This window comes from Dunckerocampus dactyliophorus, chromosome 10, assembly GCF_027744805.1.
Source record: "Dunckerocampus dactyliophorus isolate RoL2022-P2 chromosome 10, RoL_Ddac_1.1, whole genome shotgun sequence".
NCBI classification, from domain to species: Eukaryota; Metazoa; Chordata; class Actinopteri; order Syngnathiformes; family Syngnathidae; genus Dunckerocampus; species Dunckerocampus dactyliophorus.
This window is the reverse complement of record NC_072828.1, coordinates 12,613,555-12,626,028: the sequence shown is the minus strand read 5'-3', so window position 1 is coordinate 12,626,028 and position 12,474 is coordinate 12,613,555. Positions and strand designations below refer to the sequence as shown.

At 44.8% G+C, this 12,474-nt stretch overlaps 4 protein-coding genes across 6 annotated transcripts in view; 2 read left to right on the top strand and 2 right to left on the bottom strand.

Moving 5' to 3' along the window:
- fyco1a (FYVE and coiled-coil domain autophagy adaptor 1a) overlaps positions 1 to 12,474 on the bottom strand; it is a 42,313-nt gene that overhangs the window by 28,146 nt on the left and 1,693 nt on the right. The window lies entirely within an intron of this gene.
- On the top strand, positions 660 to 4,375 carry LOC129189174 (chemokine XC receptor 1-like). 2 transcript variants are annotated; one of them, XM_054790591.1, is made up of 2 exons: positions 660 to 929; positions 1,066 to 4,375. In XM_054790591.1, the coding sequence occupies exons 1-2, from the start codon at positions 926 to 928 to the stop codon at positions 2,004 to 2,006; spliced, it is 945 nt and encodes a 314-aa protein (XP_054646566.1). In that variant the 5' UTR covers positions 660 to 925; the 3' UTR covers positions 2,007 to 4,375. The 2 variants fall into 2 exon arrangements, with proteins under 2 accessions (XP_054646566.1, XP_054646565.1); XM_054790590.1 differs by having other exon boundaries at positions 1,006 to 4,375.
- LOC129189176 (torsin-1A-interacting protein 2-like) lies at positions 1,112 to 5,732 on the bottom strand. Its single transcript, XM_054790594.1, has 2 exons — positions 4,539 to 5,732; positions 1,112 to 1,916 (listed from the first exon to the last, which is right to left on the bottom strand). Exon 1 carries the CDS (start codon positions 5,248 to 5,250, stop codon positions 4,543 to 4,545), a length of 708 nt encoding a protein of 235 aa, XP_054646569.1. The 5' UTR covers positions 5,251 to 5,732; the 3' UTR covers positions 1,112 to 1,916; positions 4,539 to 4,542.
- LOC129189175 (chemokine XC receptor 1-like) lies at positions 8,669 to 12,384 on the top strand. 2 transcript variants are annotated; one of them, XM_054790593.1, is made up of 2 exons: positions 8,669 to 8,938; positions 9,075 to 12,384. In XM_054790593.1, exons 1-2 carry the CDS (start codon positions 8,935 to 8,937, stop codon positions 10,013 to 10,015), a joined length of 945 nt encoding a protein of 314 aa, XP_054646568.1. In that variant the 5' UTR covers positions 8,669 to 8,934; the 3' UTR covers positions 10,016 to 12,384. The 2 variants fall into 2 exon arrangements, with proteins under 2 accessions (XP_054646568.1, XP_054646567.1); XM_054790592.1 differs by having other exon boundaries at positions 9,015 to 12,384.

Here is a 12,474-nt window from a genome sequence, read left to right as displayed (position 1 = left end):
GAAGGTGGTATGGCCGCATGCTAACTGCTAACAGTTCCACGTCTCTGGTGCACAGTTGCTCCTTCACATAGATGTGTCCCGGGTGGCACCATCTATCATTCACAAACACAGCAATTCCCCCTCCCTTCTTCTTACCGCTCTCCGTTGCCTTCCTGTACGCTCGTACCAGCTGGAATCCGTCCAGTGTGACGTGTGAGTCCGGAGAAAGTTCACTCAGCCACGTCTCCGTGAAGCACATGAGGTGGAGTTGCGCAATGCAGCCTCACTGGTCTCTCATCAGGGTGGTGCACAGGGGAGTTGCGGTGGCGGTGCTTTGTCTCCTCTGCAGGGAGCGGCCTGTGGCGGAGCCTTGGCCTCCGGGGCACTGAGCGGTCTGCCTGAGGGCCTGCTTGCTGGACATTGCGTTTGGTGACCTCAGGCGGAAGTGGATGCTCTCATCATCTGTGGCTTCATCTTGGTCCCTTCTCTTCCCCTAACCCAGTGCTTCTCATATAGTGGGGCGGGCCCCAGTGGCGGAGCCAGACATTTTTCTTTGGGGTGGCCAAGGTGAGACCATTACTCACATAGTTGATACCTGAAATGTCTAATATCCCCTACTCCGACACCGAACACAGTTAATGGTGTGACCTATAATGCTGCTTTCTTCTTGGTCTGTCACCCTTCTAACCATGTTCTGTTTGGCGGTCTTAACAATAAATTTGCAATGCAATTGGAACAGGAGAAGTATACCAGACTCACCTGTTGTAAAGCAAAACTGTTCTGTCAAAACAATCACACAGTTCACTCATACTGCATAATCATGGGAGCGGTTAAAAAAAACAAGAACAGGAAACACATCAAGTCGTGAGAATATGATGCATCCTGTGGTAGGTTTTCTTTCAGGACTGGAGTGTGAAAGTGGAACAACATCAGAGCCATAAAAACAATGGGTAAGTAATGCTTTTTATATTCAATATTTAACATTTAATCTCAACTGCAAAATACAAGCTATAACTTGTTTTCTAGGCACAGCAATGAATGACTCTTCATATGACTATGACTATGACAATGAAATATGTGAAAAAGGCGATGTGGTCAAATTCGGGTCCATCGTCGTTCCTGTTTTTTTCTTTGTCGTGGTCACGCTGAGTCTCGTGGGCAACATCCTCGTCCTAGTGATCTTGGCCTTGTATGAGAACCTCAAGTCCCTCAGCAACATTTTCATCTTCAATCTGGCCCTGTCCGACCTGGTCTTCACCAGCGGCCTCCCCTTCTGGGCCGTGTATGACATCTGGGGATGGCTGATTCATGAGATCTTCTGCAAAGTGATCACGTTTGTTTTCTTCATTGGCTTCTACAGTAGCGTTCTTTTCCTGACCGCCATGACCATCTACAGGTATCTGACGGTGGTCCGACCGCTGTCTGACCTGAGACCACAGAACACAAGCGCAGGGGTCTTCATATCCATTGTCTTGTGGATAATCAGCGTCGGAGCTGCTGTGCCCTCACTGCTCTTCAGCACAGTCATCTCCATCCCCCAGGAGGACCATCACTCCCTGGGATGTGAATATGCGGATGTCCTGTGGGAGAAGGTTGCTGTTTGCCAACAGAACATCTTCTTCTTGGTGGCGTTAGTGGTCATGGCATTCTGCTATTGTAAAATACTCTGGAGAATGACAAGAAGCAGATCCCACATAAAGAGCCGAGCGGTTAAATTAGTTTTCTGTATTGTGGCCGTGTTCTTCCTGGGCTGGGTTCCGTACAACGTGGTGATCTTTCTCCGCCTTTTGAGCGATAATTTGGTTCCGCCGTTTGAAGAGTGCAACATAAGTATACGCCTTGATTACGCCTTTTACGTGTGCCGGCTCCTGGCATTCTCCCACTGCTGCCTCAACCCTGTCTTTTACGCACTGGTGGGTGTCAAATTCTGGGGTCATCTGAAGACCATGTTCAGACGACCGAGTCCAGGCGAGACGACACAACAGGGAAGGAAACAAAACTTCATCTCACAGGGGTCAATGTATTAGATGCTGTTTACATTGATCCATTTGTTGTATGTTTTCACGCAGTAATACGAATGCCTGTGCCACACTTTTGCTTCTTTAGCATTACAACTGTTACATGACTTACATAGTATACAGTATGTACTAAGCCAATATAAATTATTGCACAAAAGTGAGTACCCCTCACATTTCAGCAAGTGTTTTTTTTTTATATTGTCTTGAGACAGAAATTGATATACTTTTCTAGAGCTTCTAGAGCAGAATAGATTAACTACCCACTGAAAACGAGTCGAAACACAGCCATTATTGTCTAAGTAAAGTCGTACCTGGGCTTTTTGTTTATTTGTACCAAAAGTTCAGACAAAAAACGAAACGTACAAAAAATGAAGTAACTAGACACTCAGTTTTACATACTGAAAATGTGAAATAATTAAAAATGACAAATGGATGGAACGTACAGTATTGTTGTGGACTTCTCATACATCCTGACTGTTTCTCACCGCCTTAAATGGCTGACACTTATTTAGCAGTCACACGCACTAAAAAAATGCACAATGAGTCAGCAACACGTAGGGTGCTTTGTTTGGGCACTCGATTTTGTGGAACGACACAGTACAGGTCAAATGGACTACAGTAGTTTGTTTCATGCAATATTGTACAAAAGCCAAGACGATGTACAATACTGATGCTAAATTTTGGTGAAAACAATTTCAACAAATACTGAATCATACAAAATGGTCTGGGGCTGCATGAGTGCTGCCGACACTTGGGAGCCGCGGTTCAGTGGGGCGAAACATGAATTCCAACATGCACTGTGCCATTGTGAAGCAGCGCATGATTCGCTCCCTTGGACCGCATGGCAGTTTTCCAACATGATAAGGAGCCCAAACACACCTCTAAGAGGACAAGTGCCTTGCTGAGGAAGCTGGAGGTGATGGAGTGGTCAAGTATGTCTCCTCCAGTTCCACCAATGAGGTCACCATGGAGGAGTGGAGGAGGATTCCATTAACAACCTGTGCAGCTCTGGTAAATTCCAACCCCAAGAAATGGGAAGTGTACTCACTTATGTTCTGCTGTCTAGCTCTTTAGACAATGGCTGTGTTGACTCACATTTTAGTGGAAAGTAAATCCATACTGTTATAAAAGCTGTCCATGTTTGTTATGGCACCATGCATTTACTGTCATTATTAAATTTGCTTGCATTGTAAATCAATTGCCAAAGTACAGTGATTAAGATTAAGAGTATGTGATTAAGATTTTAACTAACTGTAATTTTGGGATCAAGTGTGCTGTATTCATGTTTAACATACGATATGTTGGGATAACTATGTCATGTATTTTTTTGCATTATTAAAATAGTTCCACTGACATTAAGAAAAAAAAGAGAACCTTTTATATTGTTTGCAATAGGGGGATATTAAATAGTTCCATCTTCCATGATAACTACAGTCACATGAAGAACTAGTCAGACCGGCTCATCTTTGTGTCAGCACAGGGGGGTGATAGGTTGTTTTGGTAATACTTTACAGCATTGTTTCAGAGCATACAAGGGAAGCTGACTAAAAAGTTTCCATGTTGATAAAGAGTTAAGTGCATAGTGAAGTCACACTTGCCTTCTGGGGGGAAGGTCAATCATCAGTAGTCAATGATGCAGACATCTTACAATGTCCGTGTCTAGTTATCAGTCCAAAGCCATATACAGTGGGAATATAGCACGAAAGTCCTGGTTGAGATGTCTCAACAACATACTGCATAAATTAGTTAATAATAAACAAAACAATATACAAACTATTACAAATCAAAACGATCTCTGAATGTGCGGCAGGATGTCAAATGTCTACCGACTACAGTAGGGCGGATGATGAATCGAAACTATCAAAATAATCTTTATTCAACATATCCACACTCACAAGTCAAAATTTAATGAGCACAAACCACAGTTATAAAATATTGTTTTGAAATAAAGACTTATTTTTTTGTCTCCAGTCTCAGAGGCACATTTTGTTACTTCTGGAGAAATAAAAGTTTTACAAATGTGTACCATCAAGAACCTGTAAAGAGCGTGTTTTTTCCCCTAGACCATTGACGCAAATATTGACACAAATATATAAAAAAATCATCTGGGGAACAAGATATTACAAGAATAAACATTGTAACAATATAAAATGTTTTATCAATAAAAGTCAATCATCTGATAAGTTGCTTGATTAAAGGTCAATTGTTTCAGTGCAAAGTGCGCACACGACATTAGAAAAAAAAAACCTGTCATGTGAGGGGTTGCACGCATACAGTAAACAAAATGTTGACCAAAATAAGCAAGCAGAAATGCATTGTTTGTATGGGTTATTGTTTGTATGGGTTCATGCACTTCCTTTTCCTGTGCTATTATGGAGTGGATCTACAAGTCACTGAAAGCAACAGTGTTACCTGACGTTAGTTTTGCTTAACATTTTCATTTAGGTGACGTATATGCAATAAATCCACAGTGCAGGTGAACTGGTCCTCCTGATGTTTTTTTTGGTTGTTTTTTTTTAATTATTGGAATTGCCAGCTTACCTCCTCAGCATCCGTTCTGCTCGACTTCCTTCTCGGCCACCACAGGCAAGACAAGATGGGAGATGCGGCTCCACAGTCCGCCATACTTGTCTGTGTCCATATCGTCGAAAGCTATTTGGTCGCTGGAGCCCACCAGTCTGTCCTTGAGATAGTCTTGCACCATCTCCTCCACAAACCTGAGCTCACCTCTGACCTCATCCTGAGGCAGCAGGATGGTAAATAATAGGAAGGCCTCCTTGTATGCGGCATTTTCATGGTCACAGTAGCGATAAAAAATTAGCGTGGAACCCGGTGGCAGCTCCTCCAGGCGATGGATGACTGCGGCCAGTTGGCTTCCTCCAAAGGCTGCCTGCAACTGCCTGTCGATGTCCAGCTTTACCTCGTCGCTCCCTTGGCCTGCTTTGCTTGCTCCATCTATGTGGAGCGTGGAAGCTTGGAGGGCTGACGAAAAGGCGGAAGCCAGGCCCTGTGCCAGGCAGGACAGTGTCTTTTCAGCCCCGCGCCCAGATGTCAGAATCAGACTGACGGGCTCTGTGGGCTGGGCTGTTTGGAGGTGCTTCTCCAAGTGAATCCTGCTCCTCGTCCACAGTTCTTGCCTCTGAGTCTGGAAACGAGCCTCCAAATGTAACAAGAGGTCTGTAAACATCTCGAGGCTCACTGACCTGGATGGATGCCTCGCACCACTTTCTAATCTCTGGTTCAGAGAGATCATCTTGCTCTTGTGAGCAAGTAGTGCAACAGAGCAGAGCAACAGCAGGAGCACAAGCAACCAGCAGAAATAATGAAGAAAGCCTGAAAGAACCACCAGAAGTTTTGGACAATGACAAAATTAAAAATATTTTTTCCAATGAAATGTTCCAATTCAATTAACACATAATCTCCTATAGTCGCAGGGTGTGTGGTCTACAAAAATAAATAACTGCCAGTGTCTATAATTAGTGATGGGTCAAAAAATGTTAACATCTGTGGCTGTAGACAATATTCTGATGTGGTTTTTATTAACGCCACAAGATGGCAAAGGCAGCATTTCAAGTAACATGAGCGGTCAGCATCCAGCAGCTTTATCTACCTCTGCATGTTACGTTTTCCCTTCCACTTTCTCCAAATCATTGGCTCAAAAATTAGCTTTTCACATTTCATAAATAACATACCCATACCGTAACACTACATCTCCCATGTCTGACACATAATGTGGCATGCTTTGGACCATGAGTTGTTTCTAGCAAATTAGAACAATATGGTCTTGCATGTCATGCTTTAAAAAAAAAAAAAAAACCAATGTAAAAGCCATTTTTTATAGCTTCTATTAGATTGTGCTCAAAAGTGGGGTGCGTTCAATATGAAGACATCAGTTCTCATCATCCTTCTCTCCCCCACTTCCTCCACGGAGTCCAGAGGACTGTCCAGGACTGAGCTCGCTCTCCTGATCAGCCTATTGATCCTGTTCCTGTCCCTGTCCGTGCTGCCCCCTCTCCAGCAACCCACAGCATAGAAGATGGCTGAGGTCACCACAGAGTCATAAAAGGTCCGTAAAAGAGTCCTGCACACACCAAAGGACCTCAGTCTCCTCAGCAGGTGGAGGCGACTCTGGCCCTTTTTGTAGAGGGCGTGGGTGGTGATGGACCAGTCCAGTTTGTTGTTAAGGTGAACACCCAGGAATTTGTAGCTGTCTACCAACTCTATGTCCGCTCCCTGGATGTTCACCGGTGTGAAGTGAGATGTTTTCCTCTGGAAGTTAATGATCATCTCCTTTGTCTTGCTGGTGTTGAGTTGCAGCTGGTTAAGCTCACTCCAGCTGACAAAGTCCCTGATGACCGTCCTGTATTCCAGATCGTTCCCCTCTGAAACACAACCCACAATGGCTGTGTCATCGGAGAACTTCTGGATGTGACACTGTGTGGAGTTGTGTGTGAAGTCCGAGGTGTAGAGGGTGAAGAGAAAAGGGGAGAGCACCGTACCCTGAGGGGCACCTGTGCTGCAGAGTACCATGTCAGACACACAGTGACGGAGCCTCACATACTGTGGTCTGTTGGTGAAGTAGTCTATAACCCATGCAGTCAGGTGTTGGTCTACTCCCACACTCTCCATCTTCACTCTGTGTAGTGATGGCTGGATGGTGTTAAAGGCACTGGAGAAGTCAAAAAACATGACCCTCACAGCGCTCCTGCTGTCCTCCAGGTGTAGCAGTGATCTGTGCAGCAGGTAGATCACTGCGTCGTCCACTCCAATCTGAGGCCGGTAAGCAAACTGCAGGGGGTCCAGCTGAGTGCCCACCATGGGTCGCAGGTGCTGCAGGATAATCCTCTCCACGGTCTTCATCAGGTGAGAGGTCAAGGCAACAGGCCTGAAGTGGTTAGGCTCCTTGGGACGCGGTGTCTTTGGTATCGGGACCACACAGGAGGTCTTCCACAGGGCCGGGACTTTCTTCAGGCTCAGGCTGAGATTGAACAAGTGCCTTAACACTCCACAGAGCTGGTCAGCACAGTCCTTGAGGATTCTAGGGCTGAGGCCGTCCGGTCCCGGGGCCTTCCTTGCCTTGATCTTCTTCAGCTGACTCCTCACCTGATCATCAGTTATGGAGAGGGGGGTAGAGGATGGCTGGGATGGGGCTGTGGGGGTGGAGTGGTGAGTTGGTAGGGGAGGGAGGGGGGGCAGACATCTGCCCAGATCTTGTCCCCACAGGCTTGGTCTCTCCCCACTCCTTTACCATGGCCTGTGATGGTCTGCAGGCCTCTCCAGACTTCCCTGGCATTATTCTCCTCCAGCCGCTTCTCCAGTTTCCTACTGTAGCAGTCCTTCCCCTTCCTGATCTTATGCCGGAGTTCCCTCTGGACTCTGCACAGCTCCTCCTTGTCCCCCGAGTTGAAGACCCTCTTCTTCTTATTCAGCAGGGCCTTAATCTCAGAGGTCACACAGGGTTTGTTGTTGGGAAAACACCGCACCAACTTGGAGGGCACAGTGTTCTCCACACAGAAGTTGATATAGTCTGTGATGCGGTGTGTCATGCTGTCAACGTCACTGCCATGGGGACTACAGAGCGCTTCCCAGTCTGTTGTCTGCAAGCAGTCTCTGAGCCTAGCACTGCTCTCCTCAGACCACTGCTTCACAGGCCTCTTCACAGGGGGTTGTCTATTCACTACTGGAGTGTAGTCTGTGACGAGATGGACGAGGTTGTGATCAGAACGACCCAGCGGGGGGTGGGGGGATGAGGTGTATGCATCCTTGATGTTTGCATACAGGAGGTCCAAAGTTTTATTGTCTCTAGTGTGGCATTTGACATACTGGGTGAAGGTGGGAAGAGCAGAGGACAGGGAAGCATGATTGAAGTCACCAGAGATGAGGAGGAGGGATTGGGGGTGCTGGTTCTGAAGTTGAGAGATGATGGTGTGGATCTGCTCTATAGCTGCAGCAGCGACCGCTGGGGGGGGGGGATGTACACAGTCATAGCATTAACATGTGAAAACTCCCTCGGAAGGTGGTATGGCCGCATGCTAACTGCTAACAGTTCCACGTCTCTGGTGCACAGTTGCTCCTTCACATAGATGTGTCCCGGGTGGCACCATCTATCATTCACAAACACAGCAATTCCCCCTCCCTTCTTCTTACCGCTCTCCGTTGCCTTCCTGTACGCTCGTACCAGCTGGAATCCGTCCAGTGTGACGTGTGAGTCCGGAGAAAGTTCACTCAGCCACGTCTCCGTGAAGCACATGAGGTGGAGTTGCGCAATGCAGCCTCACTGGTCTCTCATCAGGGTGGTGCACAGGGGAGTTGCGGTGGCGGTGCTTTGTCTCCTCTGCAGGGAGCGGCCTGTGGCGGAGCCTTGGCCTCCGGGGCACTGAGCGGTCTGCCTGAGGGCCTGCTTGCTGGACATTGCGTTTGGTGACCTCAGGCGGAAGTGGATGCTCTCATCATCTGTGGCTTCATCTTGGTCCCTTCTCTTCCCCTAACCCAGTGCTTCTCATATAGTGGGGCGGGCCCCAGTGGCGGAGCCAGACATTTTTCTTTGGGGTGGCCAAGGTGAGACCATTACTCACATAGTTGATACCTGAAATGTCTAATATCCCCTACTCCGACACCGAACACAGTTAATGGTGTGACCTATAATGCTGCTTTCTTCTTGGTCTGTCACCCTTCTAACCATGTTCTGTTTGGCGGTCTTAACAATAAATTTGCAATGCAATTGGAACAGGAGAAGTATACCAGACTCACCTGTTGTAAAGCAAAACTGTTCTGTCAAAACAATCACACAGTTCACTCATACTGCATAATCATGGGAGCGGTTAAAAAAAACAAGAACAGGAAACACATCAAGTCGTGAGAATATGATGCATCCTGTGGTAGGTTTTCTTTCAGGACTGGAGTGTGAAAGTGGAACAACATCAGAGCCATAAAAACAATGGGTAAGTAATGCTTTTTATATTCAATATTTAACATTTAATCTCAACTGCAAAATACAAGCTATAACTTGTTTTCTAGGCACAGCAATGAATGACTCTTCATATGACTATGACTATGACAATGAAATATGTGAAAAAGGCGATGTGGTCAAATTCGGGTCCATCGTCGTTCCTGTTTTTTTCTTTGTCGTGGTCACGCTGAGTCTCGTGGGCAACATCCTCGTCCTAGTGATCTTGGCCTTGTATGAGAACCTCAAGTCCCTCAGCAACATTTTCATCTTCAATCTGGCCCTGTCCGACCTGGTCTTCACCAGCGGCCTCCCCTTCTGGGCCGTGTATGACATCTGGGGATGGCTGATTCATGAGATCTTCTGCAAAGTGATCACGTTTGTTTTCTTCATTGGCTTCTACAGTAGCGTTCTTTTCCTGACCGCCATGACCATCTACAGGTATCTGACGGTGGTCCGACCGCTGTCTGACCTGAGACCACAGAACACAAGCGCAGGGGTCTTCATATCCATTGTCTTGTGGATAATCAGCGTCGGAGCTGCTGTGCCCTCACTGCTCTTCAGCACAGTCATCTCCATCCCCCAGGAGGACCATCACTCCCTGGGATGTGAATATGCGGATGTCCTGTGGGAGAAGGTTGCTGTTTGCCAACAGAACATCTTCTTCTTGGTGGCGTTAGTGGTCATGGCATTCTGCTATTGTAAAATACTCTGGAGAATGACAAGAAGCAGATCCCACATAAAGAGCCGAGCGGTTAAATTAGTTTTCTGTATTGTGGCCGTGTTCTTCCTGGGCTGGGTTCCGTACAACGTGGTGATCTTTCTCCGCCTTTTGAGCGATAATTTGGTTCCGCCGTTTGAAGAGTGCAACATAAGTATACGCCTTGATTACGCCTTTTACGTGTGCCGGCTCCTGGCATTCTCCCACTGCTGCCTCAACCCTGTCTTTTACGCACTGGTGGGTGTCAAATTCTGGGGTCATCTGAAGACCATGTTCAGACGACCGAGTCCAGGCGAGACGACACAACAGGGAAGGAAACAAAACTTCATCTCACAGGGGTCAATGTATTAGATGCTGTTTACATTGATCCATTTGTTGTATGTTTTCACGCAGTAATACGAATGCCTGTGCCACACTTTTGCTTCTTTAGCATTACAACTGTTACATGACTTACATAGTATACAGTATGTACTAAGCCAATATAAATTATTGCACAAAAGTGAGTACCCCTCACATTTCAGCAAGTGTTTTTTTTTTATATTGTCTTGAGACAGAAATTGATATACTTTTCTAGAGCTTCTAGAGCAGAATAGATTAACTACCCACTGAAAACGAGTCGAAACACAGCCATTATTGTCTAAGTAAAGTCGTACCTGGGCTTTTTGTTTATTTGTACCAAAAGTTCAGACAAAAAACGAAACGTACAAAAAATGAAGTAACTAGACACTCAGTTTTACATACTGAAAATGTGAAATAATTAAAAATGACAAATGGATGGAACGTACAGTATTGTTGTGGACTTCTCATACATCCTGACTGTTTCTCACCGCCTTAAATGGCTGACACTTATTTAGCAGTCACACGCACTAAAAAAATGCACAATGAGTCAGCAACACGTAGGGTGCTTTGTTTGGGCACTCGATTTTGTGGAACGACACAGTACAGGTCAAATGGACTACAGTAGTTTGTTTCATGCAATATTGTACAAAAGCCAAGACGATGTACAATACTGATGCTAAATTTTGGTGAAAACAATTTCAACAAATACTGAATCATACAAAATGGTCTGGGGCTGCATGAGTGCTGCCGACACTTGGGAGCCGCGGTTCAGTGGGGCGAAACATGAATTCCAACATGCACTGTGCCATTGTGAAGCAGCGCATGATTCGCTCCCTTGGACCGCATGGCAGTTTTCCAACATGATAAGGAGCCCAAACACACCTCTAAGAGGACAAGTGCCTTGCTGAGGAAGCTGGAGGTGATGGAGTGGTCAAGTATGTCTCCTCCAGTTCCACCAATGAGGTCACCATGGAGGAGTGGAGGAGGATTCCATTAACAACCTGTGCAGCTCTGGTAAATTCCAACCCCAAGAAATGGGAAGTGTACTCACTTATGTTCTGCTGTCTAGCTCTTTAGACAATGGCTGTGTTGACTCACATTTTAGTGGAAAGTAAATCCATACTGTTATAAAAGCTGTCCATGTTTGTTATGGCACCATGCATTTACTGTCATTATTAAATTTGCTTGCATTGTAAATCAATTGCCAAAGTACAGTGATTAAGATTAAGAGTATGTGATTAAGATTTTAACTAACTGTAATTTTGGGATCAAGTGTGCTGTATTCATGTTTAACATACGATATGTTGGGATAACTATGTCATGTATTTTTTTGCATTATTAAAATAGTTCCACTGACATTAAGAAAAAAAAGAGAACCTTTTATATTGTTTGCAATAGGGGGATATTAAATAGTTCCATCTTCCATGATAACTACAGTCACATGAAGAACTAGTCAGACCGGCTCATCTTTGTGTCAGCACAGGGGGGTGATAGGTTGTTTTGGTAATACTTTACAGCATTGTTTCAGAGCATACAAGGGAAGCTGACTAAAAAGTTTCCATGTTGATAAAGAGTTAAGTGCATAGTGAAGTCACACTTGCCTTCTGGGGGGAAGGTCAATCATCAGTAGTCAATGATGCAGACATCTTACAATGTCCGTGTCTAGTTATCAGTCCAAAGCCATATACAGTGGGAATATAGCACGAAAGTCCTGGTTGAGATGTCTCAACAACATACTGCATAAATTAGTTAATAATAAACAAAACAATATACAAACTATTACAAATCAAAACGATCTCTGAATGTGCGGCAGGATGTCAAATGTCTACCGACTACAGTAGGGCGGATGATGAATCGAAACTATCAAAATAATCTTTATTCAACATATCCACACTCACAAGTCAAAATTTAATGAGCACAAACCACAGTTATAAAATATTGTTTTGAAATAAAGACTTATTTTTTTGTCTCCAGTCTCAGAGGCACATTTTGTTACTTCTGGAGAAATAAAAGTTTTACAAATGTGTACCATCAAGAACCTGTAAAGAGCGTGTTTTTTCCCCTAGACCATTGACGCAAATATTGACACAAATATATAAAAAAATCATCTGGGGAACAAGATATTACAAGAATAAACATTGTAACAATATAAAATGTTTTATCAATAAAAGTCAATCATCTGATAAGTTGCTTGATTAAAGGTCAATTGTTTCAGTGCAAAGTGCGCACACGACATTAGAAAAAAAAAACCTGTCATGTGAGGGGTTGCACGCATACAGTAAACAAAATGTTGACCAAAATAAGCAAGCAGAAATGCATTGTTTGTATGGGTTATTGTTTGTATGGGTTCATGCACTTCCTTTTCCTGTGCTATTATGGAGTGGATCTACAAGTCACTGAAAGCAACAGTGTTACCTGACGTTAGTTTTGCTTAACATTTTCATTTAGGTGACGTATATGCAATAAATCCA